Consider the following 22,464-nt stretch of genomic DNA (forward strand, 5'->3'; position numbering starts at 1 on the left):
AAAAGTATTTGTCCAAAATATTCTGGAGCTCACCACTAAAGCATTTCTGTCTGAATTCACTACTTTGTAAGTGGTGAATATTCATTGAATGTTAATTGCCATCGACAAGACAGTTGCTAAAAATGTTTTATTATTATAAATATTATTTACAATTTAAATTATTTCTTACATGATTTGTATAAAATAAAGCCCAGCTATAAGTGCAAACTCCTTTATTGCTGTAATAAATAGAATTTTTGTTTAAGAGAGAAAGTTTTAATCTACTACTGTGTACGTTGGGTTTCATCCCCTCCCCGCCACTGTACAGGTGGCCCAGTTGCTGTAGTTATAGGTCCTTTCCCAGCTTCTCAATTTCATCCAGGACAAAATCCATATCCGCACGACTCAGCTGGGGGCTGATGACAATCTGCCTGAAGAAGTTTACCCTGCTCCCGTGAGGCTGGTACCCAATCATCATGGAGCCCTTCTTCATCATTCTCTCCTTGATTAGCGGGGCGACCTAGCAATGTAAAACTGGAATCAGGCTGGCTCCTTCAGGCTTTGTATTCTCAAGTGTTACTTTGACTGGCCTTAAGTGAGCTGTGTGACTACCTTTGTGTTTCATTACTCTGTTAGTATTTCAGTTGTAAGTGCAGTAGGATGAATTGGGGAGGGGGGATTAGCTTGTAATTCTTTCTGCCAGCTGCAACTACAACACCCTTTGCCCCTGTGTACATGTAGAACATAGATAGACCATCTATCCACCTTTGGACGTTATAGTATTACCAGAGATATCACTATAGAACAACTCCATATTCTTTGCACTTAAAGTTCTGTCTCCCTTTCACTGATGTTTAACTATTCCGATTTTCTTATGAAAGTTACAGTTTCATTTCAATGCCTGTTAAAATCACTGGAAAGACCCATTACTTAGAGCCTCCTGATGTGAAAAAGGAATGCAGGAATTGACTGTCTCTAGTCTACTTAGGAGCATCTGTGGTACTCTGGTTAGTCTATAGTATGGCTGCCCAACCCCATTCCTGGAGATCTACCTTCCTATAGGTAGAGGTAACCTGTACAATGTACACCTCATTCAACAGCTAGAGATCTCATTGAGCTGCTAATGAGTAGAATCAGGTGTGCCAAATTAGGGTTCAAATGAAAACCTACAAGATGGTAGATCTCCTGGACCAGGGTTGGGCGTCTCGTTAGTCTATAGGAACGGTGAATGTTTACACTAATGTATGTTATTTGTCAACAAATTGGATAAATGTTGCATAAAAAGGCAAGTGTAAACAAGGCCTTAAAGTCCAATAGTGTAGAATTTGTGTCAAAGAAAGTGTGACATGAAATTTGACCAAAAAACCAGGTGGATAATAATGATGCTCTGCCAGACTAGATTAGAGTATGGCCAGCTGCAGCAGTCCATGACAGTAGACTCTCTGCTACTTGCTGCCACCTGTTGGCGATTTTTCCCTTCTCATCATTAAATATTAGGTGAGACTGATATAGAACATCACCATATTCATATAAAGAGAGCGTCAACTTTTCTGATCAGGACCACTGAAAATATATTTTTAAATAAATGGGCGGAATTTCAATCGGGCAATGTAATGGGATCGTTAAAAATAAAGGCAGCTTTAAGGGGTAGTACACACCTTTCACCTGACAGTGCTCCTAGGGTTTCATTTTGTTAGTGTAACTCTACCAGACTTGTTATGACTCTAATTAAGCACTTACATTATGGATCTTCTCCCAGAAATCTTTGCTTTCAGGCATTTTCCGTAGGCTGGGAGGGATATACCAGAAGCACACATTGGCGTATTCGGGCTGCAGAAAATGTAAAAAAATATTTCAGTTTGGGTTTCATGAATGCAAATGGTTTTTAAATGGGAAAGATAATTGCATTTGTCCTTTTTTTGGAGTGAGCTCCATAACATTTGGGACAAAAACATTTTTTCTTGATTTGGCTCTGTACTTCACAATGGCAGATTTGTAATCAAACAATTAATATGTGGTTAAAGTGCTGATTCTCAGCTTTTATTTAGGGGTATACATTTTGATTTCACCATGTAGAAATTACAGCACTATAGATAGTCCCCCCCATTTTAGGGCACAATAATGTTTGAGACAAATGGATTCGCAGGTGTTTCTGAGTAGTCAGGTGTGTTCAGTTGTTTCGTTTACTGCAGGTATAAGAGAGCTTTTGGTATCTAGTCTTGACTCTAGGCTTCTGATTGCCTTTAGAGTCTGTTATTGCCAATGAAAGTCAAGGAAGCCATTATGAGACTGAGAAATAAGAAGAAAAAAACAACAGTCAGAGACATAGCCCAAACCTGAGGCTTACCAAAATCAACTGTCAACATCAGTAAGAAGAAAGAAAGCACTGATGAGGCCAGTAATCGCAAAGGCCCTGGTAGGCTAAGGAAGTCCTATATAGTTGATGACCAAATAATTTCCATCATAATAATAAATTTAAAAAAACCAAACACATGTCCAACAGATCACAAAAACTCTTCAGGATTCAGGTGTAGATGTGTCAGTGACTACAGGATTATAGAGGCTACACTACAAGATGCAAACCACTTGTTAGCCACAAAAACAGGATGGCCAGGTTACAGTTTGCTAAGAATGACAAAACCCTGCAGAGTTATTGAAAATGGTCTTGGACAGATGAGACCAAGATTGATTTATCTTGACGTATCAGAGTGATGGCAAGAGCAAGGTGTGGAGGCCAGAAGGAAGTGCCCAAAATCCAAAGCACCCCCCTCACCTGTGAAACCTGGTGGTGGGAGTATTATGGTTTAGCCATCTGTGGCTGCCACAGGTACTGGCTCATTTGTCTTCACCGATGATGTAACTTGACAGCAGCAAAATGAATGCTGAAGTGTAAAGAAGCATCCTATCTGCTCAGGTTCATTCTACAGCATGACAATGATTCCAAACATACTATTAAAGCAAGAAAGGAGTTTTTCAATACCAAAAACTGGAAAATTCTTGACTGGCCTAAGTCATTCATCTGATCTGAACCCAGTTGAATGTGTGTTTCATATGCTGAAGAGAAAACTTAAGGCAACTTAAGGCTGTGTACATAGTGCTGTAATTGTACACCATGGTGAAAGTGTATAAAAATATGCTTAAATAAAAGTTGAGTGCATTTTAACCACGCTGTAATTGTTTAATTACAAATCAAAATTGTGGAGTACAGAGCTAAATCAAGAAAAAAAGTATTTCCAAACATTCAGATCAGGTTATTGGATCAGGTTAATGTCCCAAACATTATGGTGCTCACTATATATATATATATATATATATATATATATAGTGAGCACAGTCAGCACCGACACAGACCGTGGGGCCCATCTGTGGCCCAGTAGTCCCGAGAACAGCATTTTAACTACTGACCTCCATCAGAAGCCGGAAACCTTCTCTCTTCTGTATCTCCATAGCCAAATACCTATAAAATAAGGAGAGATTAATGTACACTTGATCCAAAGAAAAGAGAATTTCACTTTTGAGGCATATGATACCCCACTAGCAGACCACAGCAACATGCAAGCTTGCTTTTACTGTCGCATTGTGCCTTCCTGCCCAGCTCAGTGCAGTGTCTCAATGTTTCAAGGCTGCACTGGTACCATTGTCTTGTCAAATTGTATCTACACAAGGCACTATATCCTTAGGCTTGCTTTGCCATAATTTTTGCTTTACTGTGAAAGGGTTCTCACATTCTCTCCACAAAAGTTGTAATTAGAGCCAGAACTCATAATACATGTCATCAAGACATTTTCCTAACTATTTTGGAAGATTCTCCTGGTCAGGTATCTGGCCATTTTATTGAGACTTGGAGGGGGAGGTGTAACAGCTGTGAAATATTTGTGTCGTATCCCCTTCCTTGTTTCTAGTTCAGCCTTCCTGCCTTCCTACCAAAACCACTTACATGATCAAACATAAGATACTTAAATCCAGAAATCCAGATGAAACGCAAGACAATCCAGATGCTCCAGCCCTTAAAGGCATACTATTCAGGATTTTCTAGCCTTGCTGTGGTCCTGTGTTTTACAATCAAACAAGTGTTCAACTGCCCACTCATCCCAAGTACCCCACTTAACATAGCTAGCTGGATAGCTAGAGATAACATTAGTACCATGAATTGATCAACTGTGAGAGTCAGATTTGATTTTAGCTTAATTCCATTATGTTGAACGCAATAGTGGTTTTATCATCGGGACCTTTCTTTAGAAAATTTCAGACCTTCATAACAGGCTTTATTGTTGCTAGCTTCACACAGCAGGTTACTTACAGGCCCAACAGAAAGCCAACTCCGTGTTGCTTTTCATCCCCTTGGTGAACTTCAGCTGATGCCACCGAGGAAAAGCAATTCTAAGGTTGTCTAGTTCTTGGACAAGCTCTGACTGCTTGACTTTTTGCTTTGCCGTATCTGAGCTTCTTTGCTAGGCAGTTAGCAACAAACACTCCGTAGAAATGTCATCCCAAACAACAAACTCTGTAGCCACGCCCACACCTCCCCACACAGAAGACCACGCCCAGAGATGTCCTGAACACATTTCAGAATAACAAATACAGGTAAAGGTGCATGAAGTCTGTGAAACTGGGTAAAGACAGATCTCCAGTGCTTGATACATATGCCTTTGCATGGTTATTTTATAATATATTCAAGGTAAAAATCCATCATAGTATGCCTTTAACTGAGAATGATTTTCAAGACTGTTCTGGATTTCATTAGACTAAACTAAACCATTGTATTGTTGTAATGGTGCCAGTTGCACAGTAGAGGGTGCTGTCTGCAGCCTCAAGAACACTGGATTAATGGGAGGCACTGCACCTGTTGGGTATTTTTACATCTCTGGTTAAATCAGGACAAGATTTACGAGGATGATGATACAATTTTAAATAACATTAAATGTGTGAAGCTCAAACAGATGAGTAGAACAGGCTAGGTGCTGAACGCATTGAAGATGGTGACAAATTGCTGTGACCAATTGCCTAAACTCAAGGTTTTCTGTATGGATTAGAAGTCCCTGGCAGGAGCTCACAGCCAGGAAAAATATTCTTGTGTACAATGACTATTACTTTCCAAAGTTTTACTTTTTGTGAATACATGCAGTTTAGGAGAGCGGTTCAGACTGACTTGGTCAGAGCAATGGCCTTGTTTACTCTCTCCTCCAGGCCATGGGTTCCTACTGCCTTCCACAACAGCCAGAATTTAAAGGCGTCAGGCTTCCGGCTGCACTGGATGGACTTGTCGCCTGTGTCATAGCTGATGTCATAGAACTTGTCCTGCTGGAAGAGGTAGGATGCCCGAGCAGAGTGGCACCTCTGTAACAGACCCTGAAAAATATGCAACAGAGACATGTGCCCAGATGGACACATACATCACTGCCACTGGAGATGGAATGACAGATGCACCTATCTCCAAGCCTCTCGTCCACAAACCTTCATTAATTAGCCCAATTGTATACTCAATTTAACATTTTACATATTTCATGGTATGTGACCTTGCAAGTATGCTTCAATTTTGTTACCCTTGGAACACATTTTTAAGACAGTTGATGAGCAAGCCAGTGATAGCTTAGTTTTTTCCAACATCAGTATTACTAAGCCCACATTAAACAGCTATGATAGCTTGCAAGCTACAGCTAATCTTCGGCTTTATGATTTCCACTGTCACTTAAAGCACAGTTCAACTTTAAATATTTTATTTATCAAATATATCGTGAAAAATAATACAGAACAGAACCAGATCAGAGGTTCACACCCAAAGTCTCACCGTTTTGTCTCGGACCATGAAGGCACAGCACTGCAGTCCTGCCATCAGCATCTTGTGTGGATTCCAGGCCACCGAGTTTGCCCTGCACAGACACCATAAATACACAACTCACAAAAGTCATAACCTCTCCGGTGTTGCCCCAGCATGGCCAATCAGGTTTCTGTGACTGGACGTCTGATATACAGGGGAAATACAGGGGCCTTTACACATAGAGCACTGACATGATGCGTTAAGTTGCAGCAACTGCAGATACAGTGCTTACCTCTGAATGCCCTTCAGGAGGTGCCGATGTCTTCTGGAGAGTAGAGCTGCCCCGCCCCAACAAGCCTACAGTTGAGCCAAATGACAACCATCATGCATATTGTACATAAACAGACATATGATGGAAACTGCTATAGGTTTAATGTGGTTCTGTGAAAAATAAGCACAGGTGTGCAGCTGAAGTTTATCAGGTTCCACTGCCGGGAACACCTGCTAGGTGTTGTTAAAGAGATCCACCTGTTTTTAGTCACTGACTCCAGTGGCTTTCACGGGTTGTGGTGCCTTTATGAGGCTCCCCTCTATTGCAAATTTGAAACTAATCTATTATTTGAGGGGTTCTGAGACAAACGTCTACCAGTTACTAGGCTGCCATTACAAATGGAAGGATTCATTGATGACTGAATGAATGGATGGATGGGAGGATGATTGAATAAATGAAAGAAAGGGAAGATTGGTGAATGAATGAACATGTCCACTTACATCAACATGGAGCCAGAGTTTGTGTGTCTGGCAGATGTCAGCGATCTCCTCAAGGGGGTCGAAGGCTCCCAGCACAGTGGTTCCTGAAGTGGCATTAACCATGAAGGGACAAGCACCCTGAAATACAAACCCATCACAAGGCTACACTAAGCATAAAGGGACAAGCTCACTATTTTTCTGTATGTGTACATAGTATCACATCAGTGGTTTCATCAATAATGGTCTCAAAAGCGCTCAATAGTGATAGTCATACATGTGCATTTGGTACAGCCTGCCCATGTATCATGCACTGCTTCCCAGTTTCTTAAATGCCATCAAATTCAATTTGCCTTACAATGTGCATTGTAGGACTACTGGGGGTAGAAACCATAACTTTCTGGTATCATAGAGCACTGTTTCTGAAACTTTTTAATATCAGGACCCAAACTAGAAATGCCTTTTAACACTGGGACCCAAATGAGAAATTTAGCACCATTCAGGGAGCCTTCCAGTACAATAGCATAGCCTAGTGAACTACAGACTTGTTCTGGGACCCACCTTGTACACTCCCACAATCCATTTTGGGTCCTGGTCCATAGTTTAAGAAACACTGTCATAGAGAATTCTCAACCATTGTAAGACTGCAGCTGATTGACCTGTTTAGTAAAAGCCCATTTCACAGTTATGTTACTAGGCAATCGCTGGTACACCAGAGCTACTCTAAGGAGGCTTTTCAAAAGTGTTGCGGTTGTTTGTCTTCACCAGCTGCAGCCATTTTAAAGCAGTTCCTGCCACCTTTATTCAGTATGAATCAGGTATAGAGTGGAAGACAGAATTTTCATCACTCCCAGGAAGGGCCTACAGGGGGTGGGGAAGATTGAGAGCATTAAATGCGACTGTTAGTGGCTAACCATGTGTATACCTTAGATTTGGGCCAATTCACTTTATTTCTTTCCTCCTTTCTCTTGCTCTCCTAATTTTTTTTTTGTCCCTACCTCTCTCATTCTATCACTTTTGACTACAGGGCTTTTTATGAGATGCAGGCCATTAGCATATTACTTTGAGTTTGGTACACTGATTGAAAAGCAGGCATCTCAACCTGGGTCCTTGGATATAAAAAATATTTTTCTGTATCAAAAAATAAGTGTGAAACAATTTTAGATCTGAGTCTGTATTTAAGGTTTGTGTGTCATGTGTGAGGACAGAGAGCAATATGACCTGTATAGCCTTCTTAGGCTTTTAGCAAAATATCACTGTAAATGTATTTTCTCACCAATTCAAAAGAATGGAGGCATGACCACCCTCTGCTTTGAAATGCCACTGAACCCATAAAACCTTCAAGAATGATAAAAAGAAATTGGAGTGATTATTTCAGAGAATCACCCTTGCCCTTTGTTTGATTGATACATACAAAGTTACCATCAATCCTGTATATGTCTGTTTACTGACTGTTTTATCCAGAGCAGCTTACAGCGCACACACAAGCGCAAAGAGTAGGGATCGAACTGCAGTAGTTCCTGGGGGGGGGGCGGGAAATACAGTCCCGAGAGAGAGAGCGAGTGCAAGGTGCAAGATGTGTAGACTCAAATGAAGGGGCGGTCATGGCTCAGTGGTATCTGGTATTTGATGCGAGTGATGACAGACAGCTGGGGGTGAGGTGATGTGGGAGTATTTTTGGAAGTTATGGACCAAGTGAACCACAGTATTCTGGATGACATGCAGAGGTCTGTTGGCAGACGCTGGGAGGCCAGCAGAGAGGGAGTTACAGCAGTCAAGGCAAGAGAGGACCAGAGACTGAAACAGAACCTGGGTTGAGTAGCTGGTGAGGAACAGACAGATTCTGCTGATGTTGTAGAGGAAGAATCTGCATGCCCGGCTCACCACCATGCTGTTCCTGGTTCTGTTTAGTTTGTCATCTTTCACCACTCCAAAGTTCTTGGTGCTAGAATATGCTGACAGCGTGGTGTTTCCCAGGGGGAGATGTCATACAGGGGGTAGACACAGAAGGTATTTAGAGAATCTCAGGCTTTTCCAGCTTGAGCATTAGGTGGTGATTTTTCATCCAACTTAAGATGTCATACAGCCAGGTCATATAATGGACAGGACATAATGTGTTGAATGTATCGACATAGCAATGATTTAACAAGCCATGAGCAGTAGTGACAGGACCAAGGGATTTTGTGTTGAGGGAGAAGAGGAGGGAACCAAGGACAGAGCGTTGGGCGATGCCTGCAGAGACTATGGGGAGTAGATACTTTGCCATCCCAAGAGACCAGGAAGGAGCATCCAGTGATTTACAACTCTATCCAGACAAGGACCGTACCACCAATACCCACTGCAGACAGGGAAGACAGCAGAATGCAGTAGTCAACATTATCAGATGTAGCAAAGAGGTCAATGAAAGTCAGAATCCATTAAAGGGAGGCCATCAAGGTAGAGTGCAGGGCATTACTGACAGAGAGGAGGGGAGCTATTATGGAGTGTCCAGCCCTGAATCCGGATTGGGGATGAGGTTGTTCTATGAGAGGAAAGTAGAGAGCTGATTGGAGACAGCATGCTTAAGTGTCAAATGTGCTCAACAGCGGGTTTCTTCAGTGGGGGCAATACAAGCCAGGATGAGGGAAAATGACCATTGGACTGGGAGGAGTTAACCAGAGGAAATAAACAGAAGGATGTCAGGTGATATACTGAAACAGAGATGAGGGGTCCACAGCACAGATGGCCAAATAGGGGGGTAGAAGAAGTTGAGATATGTCTGCATCTGTAAAGGTAGAGAAAGTGGACAAGAGAGGCCAGGGGGAGAGAGGAGATGTGGAGGGCCTCAGAAGGTATGAGGGGCAGGGAAATTCAACCACTTTGAGGGACTTGCGGATGTCAAAATCTTTCACCTCAAATACATGATGAATCCTCCTCAGAGAGGGTAGATGGAGGTGGAAGAGAGGGTAAACAGAATTAAACTAAACTGAGTTTTGGTTTGATAATGTTAACCTTAGTGGGGTGACAACTGGTAAAGATGCAGAGAGTAGGGCCTAGTAGGTTAACGGGTCAGCAGGGGCCCTGGACTTGCACCATTTTTTCATGCTATTCCTATAGCATCCTGGAATCCTTGCCCCCCTCCCCCATCCACTTCTGCCACACCGTGCCACCGATGTGAGCACCTGTTACACCCTGCCTTCAATGCTTGTTTCTCCTCACCTCTGCTTTGGCCCTCAGCACCTGTTTCTCTAGCTCTGCAGGAATCATTTTTCCTCTGAAATGCATGAAAGGTGACAAGGGGTCATTGATTGAGAAAATAGATGGAGGGAACTGAAAGTGTTTTGTATTTCCCTTTACATTTTTATGTCTAATATTATGTTCCCACTGATGCTCTACCATTTATTTTTATACTTTTTCTAAATGGAACATTAACATCCCTAGCAGCTGTGCTTTCATTAGCATGAATTTACACAAATTCAGAATATTTCTGTACACAGTAGACTGTTATCATAGTATACATATGTAATAACACAGATGTATATATATACAAACATAGATAAAGTTTGAATACTAAGAAAATGTGGTTGATTTAATATATTTCATAGTGTGTAAAATATTCAGGTTGGGAATTGTACCTACCTTTCATCAGAAGACACCACATAGACATTCTTGGTTCCAATTCCAAGGAAGGCAGCAGCTTTTGTTACTGAGTAATGGCACTGAAAGGAAACAAACCATATGTCCCCTTCTTTCTTTAAATAACAGTCCTTCACTCTTGCAAAATTGCAATAGTAGCTTAGTTTTTTTTTTAAACATCCTTTTTATGGGTGGATACTTACCAAAGAGATTCAGATTAAGGTTCATACGTGTCATGTGGCAGTGCTACAGATCCACTGTTTTATAAACCAACTTCCCTATTATGCTATAATGTAATTTTTAATATCCCTTTTACGCTGGCACACTTGAGCTGAGCTGGACTTGTGCTAGAGCTTCTGACTTGTTCAAATTGTAAACTGTGCTGGTGAGGCCTGATCCAGAAATTTGCCCAAGTTGCCCAATGCCCAATTTAATTTCTAGTGCTAACACGTTCATAATGGAGCCAGGAGCTTGCAGTTTCATCAAGACTGGCCTCTTAAGAATTCTGCCATGGCAACCTGCCAGTCAACATAACTTGCCACAGAACAGATCATTACAGGCAACCCAGTCCACAAATGGACCCATAAAACAAGACTACTTAGCCAACTGTACCATGACAAAGAAGAGACATGGAAAAATGGATCCTATGTCAATTATTAAAATTGGGGAATTTTATCATGGCCATATTTTTCCCTGATTAATTTTGAACTAAGCTGCTAATTTATTATGCAAGATTAGACTATATTTAGGTACTTCAAGATATGAAAACATAAGACCTACCCACATGCTTATTTTACTGCATATCTTCTGATCAATTGGCGTCTACACAGCCTGCCTCCATCAATACTTTATATCTCAGCAGTAACCAAAATAAAATCAGCTCCTTGTAGCCCATCATGTTTAATTGAACCCATCTGATAAATCAGCATTACCAAAAATGCATGGCAATGTTCATATGACAGTATTTGGCATGCCCTGTGTTGCTAGACACCAACAGAGTATAATGAAAAAGCAATTTGAGCTGTGCCCACCAGCTCGGATGTACTCCAGTCTAACATGGCTCAACTCAAATGTTCCAGTGCAAAGGGGATGTAAGAGTATTGATTGTAAATAGTGCTATTGTGATAAGAGTGTGATATTGTTCAGATGACTCAGGTGAATGATTCCTCGGAATCACTATTGTGCGCTGCCTTTAAAATGTTGCTGCATTGCCAACTGATTGAACAGTGTAATGATTCTATTCAGGACTATAATTGAAACTCCCAGGCTATTAAGCGAAAACAGTTCTGCAGGCCAAATCCAGAGGGCCTTGAATTAACATCAATAGCAATAACATTCTCCCTAACCACACGCATTACTGAGCCTATTGAGTTAAAGATATTTCTCCAGGAGTGTCTACAATAGCATGTTATACACACCCCCAGTATTAAATGCCCCACCCCTGCCTTAAGTATTATCACTGCTCATTCCACGTTCGGTTAAAGAGAGCCTCACTATTGTTTGCTGTTTTCCCACAAAGGTTGACCCAGCTCGTGTGAACTGTGCCATGACAGATAGGCACCTGTTCCATTTCACATTTTCCAATCTAGCTTTGCAACCAGTGGGGGAATATTTGCATTTGCTATATTTATATTGTTACAAGGTGCATGACTCTAACACGCCTTCTATTGATAAAAGGCTATGATGATTTTCAGGTACAGATAATGCTTGTAGAAGGCAGACTAGAGCACATTGGTAGAGTAAAACATTGTGATGTTATTTTCCTTGTTTACAAATTTTATTTTGCAAGGTTTGACATTATCCAGTCACACATCCATTTATATTAAAAGGGTAGCTACTGTATTGAAGGGCACTGCAGCAATATCTCATAACATGGGATGCATCTGTCTATAGTCCTGACCTCCAAACCCTACTAGCCTGTCTGTGCTTTGATAGGTCAGCTACCATTTCTTATCTTACAGCAGTTGGCATGAGTATGACGCTTTATTTGCAGCTCAAAAGATAAACTTGTGGTGCCCTATCGACCAGACATTATCATCCTGGCCAACTGAAACTCCCATTCTCTGAGTGATGCCAAATGCACGCATCCTTGTCAAGCTGCTGGCCACAGTTGACATTGGCACAGTATGGATTCTGTACCAAATGGTGGCTCACATCCATGCACTAGAACACACACTGGATGAGCCACCCAGCAACCGACATGCAGCACTTTTAATCTGAGGACAAGAGAACTCAGGCATTTTATTTGAATCATGAAGGGAGAAATACTTTTTGTTTGTCAGGCATGGCATCTTCACTCTGGTGTCCCTGGTCAACCATAGCCTACCTCCTGTGATGTGAACAGGACCAGCCTGGGCATGGCAGACAGACCATGCTCTTTGATGTCGGGACAGCAGCGGTATCGGGCCACATTTACTGCATACATGTTGGAAATGGAGCCACCTGGGCAGATACAGAGATTAGGGAACAGAATAGTGAGGGAATTGGAAGTGAAAATGGGGGCAGGGGCTGCAAGAATCACATCCCTTGTGAAATCTGGGATTAACTGAATCTGCCAAACCAATGAGTAACCTCCTAAAAAAATAAGCTTTGCTGCCACATAATGAGACTATTATGTCTTGAGATTAAATCTGTTCTCACTCACCTGGGCTGAAGATACCGTCACCCTCTTCCTCCCATCCCACAAACTCCATCATCTTCCTCAGCACTGCATCCTCTGTCAGCACAAACACGGGGGCCACTTCATATGTGTACCTGCCAACAGGAGAACCCAACAACACCTCAAAACTACACTCAGAGGCCACATCATTAGGAACGCTTGTTCAATAGCCTTGTGTCAAAGGTGCAGGCTGCTGGTGGCGGTATGGGGTGCCACAGCATACCTGAGAATTGTTGTTGTCTATGTGCATCCCAGTCTCCCCTTTTACAAATGGACGCTTCAGCAGCATAATGCGTATGGGGCGACATAGCTCAAGAGGTAAGAGCAGTTGTCTGGCAGTCGGAGGGTTGCTGGTTCGATCCCTGCTCTGGCCGTGTCGAAGTGTCCCTGAGCAAGACACCTAACCCCTAACTGCTCTGGTGAATAAGAGGCATCAATTGTAAAGAGCTTTGGATAAAAGCACTATATAAATGCAGTCCATTTACCATTTACCATAATGCACCATGTCACAAAGAATGCATAATCTCAATCTGGTTCCACGAATATAGCCCGCAGATCTCAATCCAATAGAGCACCTTTGGGATCAGGTGGAATGGGTGGTGTGCAGCCTGAATGTGTGGCCAAAAATTTTCAGGAATGTGTGATGGCATTGAGACAGCTTGGACCAAAATCCCTAAGGAATATTTCCAGCAACTTTTTGAATCCATGAAGCTAAGAATTACGACTGTTCTGGACTGTCCGGGCCCTACCCAGTACTAGACAGGTGTACCTAAGGGTGGCCATTGAGTGTATATTGTGTTGTCATATGATTTTATCAATGCACACACAATTCTGCCAGTTGAGTCTAACATATTGTGGAGCCTGTCCACAGTGGTCCTGTTCACAATAATGCTAAATATGGTCATGAGATCTCTTTCATATTCAATACTGTACTAGCCAAGTTCACTCAGTTAGTCCCTCTCGAAGCAGGTATCCACTTCTTTAGTTCCGTTAATATGCAAACAAGCATGGTTGTGCATGACTGAATAGCAACCACAGTAGCAAACAAATGTGTGGCTTAACAGTCAGATTCATGGGTGGTGACAGGTGCACAATAAGTTCCTGCCATCCTGGCTGACTGAAACCCTCATCTCTGGGCACCACTACAGCCAAGTGTGCATCACCCTGCAGAGCTTCGGGCCACAGTCGGCACTGCCATGGTTTGGGTTCCATACCAGACAAAGGAACCCATACATGCCCTAGATCAGTGCCTTAAAAGAATGAGCCACCCAGCAGTCCCCAGAAAACTATCATATTACAGAGACAGTGATCACTCTAACCGATGTACTGAGTCCCATATGTATATTGAGGTCAAAATTCTCCTGAGTAGAGTTTTAGCACTGTGTACTGTAGTTGATTCTTGACAGAAGCTGGCTCTGCATTCAGACTTTTTTTTACTGTCACTGTAACAAGAAGAATGGTCACCTGGATATAAACAGCACTTACAGGCTTGGGTTTGTGGTCTCAGTTATGAAGCGTCCCACCAGGGCATAGGGATCCATCCCAGCATACAGCTGGTTAAAGAAGTGTGGGTGACCTGTGGACCCAGAGAAAATAGGTTATGACTTTTAAAAAATACCCAGTGAGACAGCAAAAAATACCCAGTGAGACAGCAAAAAATATCCAGTGAGACAGCCCTCTTTAGCATCTTGTCAAAAACATTTGTAAAGGATGATGGAGTGGATTCCTCAATACCATGAAAACTGAGCCCTAAGAGGAAAGGTTTCCCTTTCTATTAATGTGCCCATTAAGGAGTGTGCCACATGCAGGGCCAGTCATCATTTTCTATTTTTGGTTGCCCAGACTCAGTTTGGCTGTGCTGGGGGGTCATGATCTACAGGATGGCAGCATCTTAAATGCCTGCGGGAAAGGGGAGGGGGAAAGTGTGGGGGTTTGAGTGGTGAGACTACGGAATGAAGGGATGCACAAAACAATTGTTAGGTTATTGTGGACCAATATCACACTCGTATCACAATAGCACTATTTCTTGGTCATTGTTTGGGCTATGCAGTCTGCTAACATCAAGGTATTACACCCTCTGTTGTCTCACCTGTTTTTACACTGTATCGTATGACATCCTGGCAACGTTTCAGGATCTTGGCCTGGGGCTCGCCCCCCTCCCTCAACTCCAGGTCCAGGATCTCTCTCAGCTTCTCTGGAGGCTGCCACTCACACACCTGGCCCAATTAGGGGGCACATAAAGAGGGGGAAAGGAAAGGCATACTTTGTATGAAGTATAGTGGTAGCAATATGGGAGTGGGGTACACTTAACAAAGGAGACTGGTGTTCATAATATCAGGACTGTGCGTGGCAAAGGCTGCATCTGCAGAATGCTACATTTAATGCTATCGGACTTTAACAGAAAATTCTACTTAGCTTGTCACTAACATATTTTAAATGTAAATTCAACTTAATAAACAGAGGGTCACTTTTGCATCTATGCATACTTGAAATTCAGTGTCCTGAGAAGTATGGAAGTATCCATAGATTATATTATGCACTTAATTTTTGCATATCTGCAGTTCAGAAGGCACTTGTCCAAATGGCGACTTTTTTTTTGGCCAAGCAGTGTAATTGTTAGTCAATGCAAGGTAATTACAGGCAGCATAGTAAAGCAAGTTCATCTACCTAGTTAGGTAGCCAGCTAATGTTAGTTTGCTGAAGTTAGCTGGCTTGTTACTTTACCAGCTCACTGGCGATACAACCAAGATGGGAACTAATCCGTGATCACCCTTAATGAGCTCATTTAATCTCAATCTCAACTTTAACTAATGTTATATTGAAGTTATGATTATTCCATAAATGACCAGTTATGTAAAACATTCATGAAAACAAAAAAAATACTGTGTTACACCTACATACCTCACAATATTTGTTCATAATATGTCTTGTGGTCATCAATAATGTACTGTCTGTTACTGTCTTGATAGTGTGCACCCCATGTTTAATTCATGTTCGAAAGCTGGACTTGAGAATGCAACAGAAAATGTATCAAGCGGAAGCTGTATCAAATGAGAGCCCTACAATAAAGCATGCATACTACAGCTTAATGCAAGAGCCAGGTGCATTATGATTACACACAGCATGGCTCTGAAAGGGAACAATAACTGCAATACTTAGTCCTGATAGAAGCAGATAGCAAAACCACATGTTCAGTCCAGTTCATATGAAAATGAGTATAGATGTGCATGCATGAACAGCAACTGTAGCTGACAAGGTGTGCCACCCAGATGATGTGATCAATGGAGAATGCATGGATCCAAAAAATGTGAAAATAAGAAAAGTAAACTCTCAGGTTATAGTGGGAACTGCAGAGTCAAATGAAGAGTTCAGTCAAACTCCCAGATTGACTCATAATTTCCCGTCATGATGCTTAAAAGTGATTCTTGCTGGAATGTACTCCATGGCCAACAGGTCCTTACCTTTTCCAAGATGTCTGTGCCCTTTTTCACTGCCTCATCAAGGATCAGCGATATGGCATCCTCCACAAACGTATAGGTTGCCTTGATGTCCAGTGTTGGGCCGTTAAGATACATTCCATTCACTAGCACTGCATTTCTCTTCACCAAATTATTATGGCAAAGGCTTTCTGCAGAGACACCAGACATGCAAGAGTTACAGGACACCCTCCATCTACTGGTTCTACTTAAAGGCCACCTAGACAGACACAGGAAGCCATAGATCAGACCTGATTCCAGGTAACCTTTTCACAACTTGTCATTAACTGTGCATTGTAATACTTCATCTAATTAATAATAACAATTATCTTTGTGTTACTTTGTGTTTGTTGTTTGTTTTTTACCAAGTTCACCACAAAAATGGTTGGGGCTCAGGTATGGATGGAGGAAGTGGTATTTTTTCTGTCCAATTTATTTTGTTTCCTTATATGTTTTGATTATTGACTATTATGTCGGACGTTTTCTTGTTGATCTTTCCATATAGGAAACAAAAACAGGACGAGCCACCCTCAGATCATCCTGTTTGATCACTTTGTGGGCCCAGTTAGATCACAATTTGAAAAAGCTATTGTCCTGTGAACTCCAAGTGGAACTGTACCATAGCCATTTTGAAAAATGGCCACCATAAGAATTCTGGGTAATCCAGTGTTTATGTGTGTTCTAATGGCATTCTCATAGAATTCTACAAGTTGAATGGAATGGGTGGGGTGCATTTCTTTTCTTATGTAATATATGACCTCTTTATATACAATATTTATGTGGAGGCATTTTTTTATTGCCACCACAGGGATTCTGGGTAAAATCTGCATTGGACCTATATTTAACAATCTTCCATAGTACTTGTTTTGCCTCTATAACACATTTGGTGGTTAAAAAAAAAAGGTCCCTTATGCGCTGTACTAACAGTAAAACTACCCTCTTCCTAAAGTAGATATTTGTTATTGTAAGAACAAATTGAAATTTAGATGCAACTGGATAGCACATGCATAAAATAATACTCTATTTAAAGTAATAACTCAGGCAGGACATACAGTGAATAAATGGCTTCAGTTTTATTTTAGAAAATCTAATTGTTCTAGAAATACGTTATCAGCAGTTAAGGGTATGGGTAGTAAATGGGTGTAAAATAACAAGTAATCACAGAGAAATTACGCTACATAAACATTTTGTTTATTGTAATTGTTTTTAATTAAGGACATTCCTTTACCACTACCTTTATCATCATAATTATTACTTATAATGTATTATTGCTACCAGGGGTGCAATGATATAGACATGCTGGTACTAATATCAATAATCAATATTTGACTAGCCTTACTGGCTAATGCTGATGCCCATACGTCCATGTAATAGCACAATTGCTAACTGCAACCAAGATTCTGCATTCACATATATATACTTATGAAGGAAATATTTAAGTAATTTTATTAGTATAACAAAATATTCAACTTGCTTTAGTATTAAGCAGAGAGCATATGTCTAAAAAGCTATGAGTCTCTATAGATTTGTTTGTGAGCTTTGCCAGTAAAAATGATAAATGAAAAATAATAAAAGAGGTTCAGATGACTATCATGAGGGTACTTTAGGCTACTGAGCCCAAGCATGACATCTGGCACATGAAATGCATCGCCTCTCTGGCACATGCATCATCATACCAGTCTATCATATTGGCCATAATTTTAGCTTGTTAGCCTAACGGTGAGATCATTTTAAGCTTCAAACAAGGTCATGTTACCCCCCTGCTCAAGACACCCACTCTTGTGGTTAGACGTGTGGTGCAGTCCATTGGGCGGCCGGGTCGTGGGCCATATGCAAATCCCCTGTGCAGGCAGGGGTTCGATCCTCTGCCGTGGCACCTTCTGACCTGTAATCCCTTCGCTACCTGTTGCTTTCTGCCTGTCTGAATAAAACAAAAATTACGAAAGGAGGGTGGCCTCTCCACTCTCCTTTTTCAAAAAGAAACCCACTGAAATCCATCCAAAACTACCACCCACCGTCTTTCTTCTTCCTTTTATCTCTCAAATTCTTCACCATGCTGTTTTCAGCAAATTCACTTTTTTTCTCCTAGACTCATTTCTGTTTTAAAGGCAAGCCGCTCTCATAAGAATCTTATTTGTAGTCACTGAGGTGGTACACTCTTCAAAGGTGACTTAGCTCTTCCATTTTTGACCCTCATTGACCTCTCATCAGCATTTGACTGCCTCCTCCTGCGGTCTTTCCTGACTAGCTTCCACAGCACACCTCTTAACTGATTTGCTTGCTACCTCAGTTGTCACTTCTACCAGAACTGAGATGCTGTACTTCCCAGCCAAGTCCTCCCCCACTCAGCCAGGATGGCACCATAGCGTCACCTTCTTGATCTGGAAGGAATCTCACAGTACTGGACTAAAAAACAGTCCCTCTCCAAGAACATAATTGAATTATATCAGGCATACAGATTTTTTCCTGTGAAACTTCTGGAGAATCTACCCCTTTCTCCCCTATTCCCCGCAGCTCTTAGTCCAGGCACTGATCATTTCCCATCTGGACTACTGCAACTCCCTCCTTGCTGGCCTTCTTGCCTCCACCAGGCCTTTGCAGCTTATCCAAAGCGCTGCAATATCCCCAGGCACAGCCATGTCACTCCCCTTCTTATATCCCTCCACTGGCTACAATATCTGCTTGCATCAAATTTAAAAACTTGATGCTAGCCTAATCAACAGCTAAAGGGGCCAATCTGTAATATTTTCAAAATCATCAGATTAACAGACACTACACACCAACCAAAACTCTCCCTTCTGCTACTTCTTGGTGCCTAGCCCCTACATTCACTGCATGTCTACACTTCCAGGTCATATCTCCTGTGTGAATCAGTTTCCCACAGTTTTCAGATCATCAGAAACTCTACCCTTTGTCCAACCGACTGAAGACCCAAATCATCAGACTACACCATGGCTTCCCGGACCCTGTTTAGCTATCTTCTTTCTTTATGGATTATATTTTTGGGTAATGGTATCATTATAGATGAGCAAAGATAGGTTAGCTATATAGAAATATTTACTTTTGTTTACAATACTACTTGTTGGTTTGTTTGGTTAACATTACACTGATTCTGAGCTTTATTGGTGTTATTGCACTTGTGCATTTCTGAGACTAAGACTGATGTTCTACACTTTCGTAAATCACTCTGTATAAGAGAAACTGCTAATTGTAATTTAAAGCAGCCAATACTACTCCAGTATTACCTTTCATCCCTAATTAATTACAGTAACACTGAAATTTAGCCTATTGCTTTTGTAATATTATTTATATTACTTGTGTATTACTTGCATTACATATTATCACTTTAGGTATTGCACTGATCTTGGAATGTGGGTTACATACTTTAGGTAGATTCAGGTAAAATATGTGCTTAGCTTAGGTTCTAGTTAAACTGATGTCAGAATTGTCTGTCCTACACTAACATTAGCTAAGACAGTCCCATTCACAATGTGATTGTACAATCGATAGTAGCTGCTGGTTTTTGAAAAATACTGTCAAAAAATGTATCCTGTGTATTAATTTTTTTTACGGACAATGTAAAAAATTTTTTTTAAAAAGGCTGTAATTTGCACACGGATCACCTAGTATGCACTTTTACCTGACATCCATTTTATATTGATGTTTTATTTCAAATCCAGTTTGCTGAAGTATTGAGCCAGAACAAAAACCGTGTCACTACCAATACTTTTGCATCTATCTATCTATCTATCTATCTAATCACAAATGTTATTGTTATTATTATTGTTTAAGCACCAGCACAAGTGAGTAGCTAACTGCTAACCAAGTTATAGAATATGTTACATATCATGTTAAATACAAAATACCAATTTTTATATCAAAATACTTACACAAAACTTAAGCATTCCATTACTAAATTGTGTAACTATATATATATTTTAGAGATTTCTTATTCAGGTTTGTATTTTTGTTATAAAAATGAATTGACTATAATACATTATAAATTGTGGCTTACCTTCCTGAAACACAAATACAAATGAGAAAATATCACTGTAACCTGTAACCAATAGCAACCAAAACATTAACAATAACAAATGTAAACAATAATATAAACAATAACAGAAAAGTGTAAACTACAAGTTTTTTTGTGACAGTAACAGAATTTTCTTATAAATTTCTTAGAATAATATATATTATGTTATTCTAAGAAATTTAAATGCAACTGTATGTGGTGCAAAATGACAAATAAAATACAGTAATCATTTGCAGAGAAATGTAATTATTCACCTTAAATACATTTTGGCACTCTATATTTGATTGTTGTTTTGAACATTTAATTTACCACCACCTTGAATTTGTCCTCTTGTGCCTTCAAAATTAATGAGTAATTATATTATATTGTTACAAGACTACCTACTTTATATTTACTCCTTTTTATGTGTGACTGTTATTTTGTTATTTAAGGGAAACTGATGATTGCGATGATACAATTTATGTACAGAAAATGAATGTAGATTCATGTACACTGCACTATGGAAGCAATTGAACACTCCTGACTAGTCAGAAACACCTGTGAAGATATTTGTCCCAAATATTATGGTGCTCTAAAATGTGGGGCATGTATAAAAAGCGCTGTAATTTCTAAATTGCAAAACAAACATGTATGAAAATACTTTATGTACAGATACAATTTATGTACAGATAATGCATGTAGATGCTGCTTGCACATGACTGTATATTATAATTATATTACATTTCTGGCATGAATTATTTATTAGTTAACAATTTTTAGTCTTATGTCCTCACTGGCCAAACAACAACACCCAAACAACACCAAGGAGCTCCTGCTCAGCAGTGATTGTTTTCTACCACACACACCACACCGTATTGCAAGAGGGCTAGGGATGATTGAAACAGAGAACTTGTCTTACCGACAACAGCTGGTGGCTTGTAGCCATTTGGCACATTATTGGTAAGAGCTAATGCAGCAGTTGCCCAAGCAACCATGAGAAACTTAAAACATCCCAACTCCTGGTAGGACAGAGCAACATATTTAGGAGTATCTTCTCGCAGGTTTTGAAGGGAAGGATTCATTTTCTTTTTATCATCTTTAATTTTGCTTCCTCACTTTCAAAAGCAAATCAAATGATTATGGATTCACAATAAAAAATAAAGGCAAAAAAGTATATTAGCTAATTCTATCAAATCTTTCAATGGAAATAAAAAAGTATATTGAGAAAGTAATTTTAATTTAATTCAGAAATAGTTTTTACACTAAAAATATACTATTTAATTCAGATTTTTTTAAACAATGATTAGCAGCAGTTCTATGTAAAGAGGAGCCAACTAAGAGGAGCTGACATTGAAAAGACGAAAAAGCATGAAAGAAAAAGTATGATCAATCATTCAGTCGGCTACCTAACTATAATTGCTTTTTAGGACCGCTCGAACCACTGTTAAATTCATTCAGGGCTATGGCTATTGCTTATCCTATCCGTTAAGGTAGACAAGATTCCTATATGATCACTAGGAAGGTTTCAGAAGCTAATTAAACAGTTTGCATAGAGTAAGTATTGACATGCATTGCCATACGTACTGCTGGTTGCTGTATCCATTGTCGATTACGCTGTAACGTAAATACAGGATGAATGGTTGGGATAGTCTTGAGTAAGTTCTCCACGCAAGATAAATGCAGGAACTGTAAATTACCATATTAATTCCTCCAAGCGATTATATTGCCGTGACTGGATGACGTCATGCTGTCAGTTACATGCTGCGCCTTCTTTGGCAACTGATCAACCAGCCATGTGGGAGAACACCGGTCAGAGCTCCTGCGAATTAGTTCTTGTCAGTGACAAGTTATGTCAGTTTTATTTAAATGTAGGCAATCCCACGTTAAATATGTGTCTGCATCATTTTATTATTATAAACTTCAAGGCAGAACACGCGTATGGCAGAACTATTTCGTTTCCATTCCAGTTAGTTACGTTAACTTACAGTTAACGAGAGCTACGCTCCCATTTTTCACATTTTAGAAAAATTTGCGAGAGGTACCTGACTAATTTTTTTATTCGGTGAGAGAACAGCTAGTCTATAGAAATGGGCTAATTTAGCTAGTTAGTTGGCGTTATACTGGGGGGAACGGACCACATAGGCTCTCTGTCGTTTCACATTATTGGTTAGCCAGTCTAACGTTAACACAATAGGCCACGTAATCTAAAGTATTACTA

At 40.4% G+C, this 22,464-nt stretch overlaps 1 protein-coding gene across 1 annotated transcript; it reads right to left on the reverse strand.

Annotated features, from left to right (window-relative positions):
* Positions 1-197: 197 nt before the first annotated feature.
* Positions 198-22,153, reverse strand: LOC118211385 (acidic amino acid decarboxylase GADL1-like). Its single transcript, XM_035388600.1, has 15 exons — positions 21,831-22,153; positions 16,220-16,386; positions 14,848-14,974; positions 14,244-14,334; positions 12,744-12,853; positions 12,426-12,541; positions 10,103-10,182; positions 9,683-9,737; positions 6,509-6,625; positions 6,030-6,094; positions 5,768-5,849; positions 5,129-5,328; positions 3,385-3,436; positions 1,720-1,809; positions 198-499 (listed from the first exon to the last, which is right to left on the reverse strand). The coding sequence occupies exons 1-15, from the start codon at positions 21,847-21,849 to the stop codon at positions 326-328; spliced, it is 1,545 nt and encodes a 514-aa protein (XP_035244491.1). The 5' UTR covers positions 21,850-22,153; the 3' UTR covers positions 198-325.
* Positions 22,154-22,464: the final 311 nt, after the last annotated feature.

The sequence above is a fragment of the Anguilla anguilla genome, chromosome 1 (assembly GCF_013347855.1).
Source record: "Anguilla anguilla isolate fAngAng1 chromosome 1, fAngAng1.pri, whole genome shotgun sequence".
Taxonomy (NCBI): Eukaryota; Metazoa; Chordata; class Actinopteri; order Anguilliformes; family Anguillidae; genus Anguilla; species Anguilla anguilla.

What these genes read in the sequence shown, in the direction of transcription:
- LOC118211385 (XM_035388600.1), bottom strand. An exon ending in TGACGGTATCTTCAGCCCAG is followed by an intron (nt 12,542 to 12,743) that starts GTGAGTGAGAAC and finishes GTATCTGCCCAG; the next exon opens with GTGGCTCCATTTCCAACATG. An exon ending in TCATGGTCCGAGACAAAACG is followed by an intron (nt 5,329 to 5,767) that starts GTGAGACTTTGG and finishes CATATTTTTCAG; the next exon opens with GGTCTGTTACAGAGGTGCCA.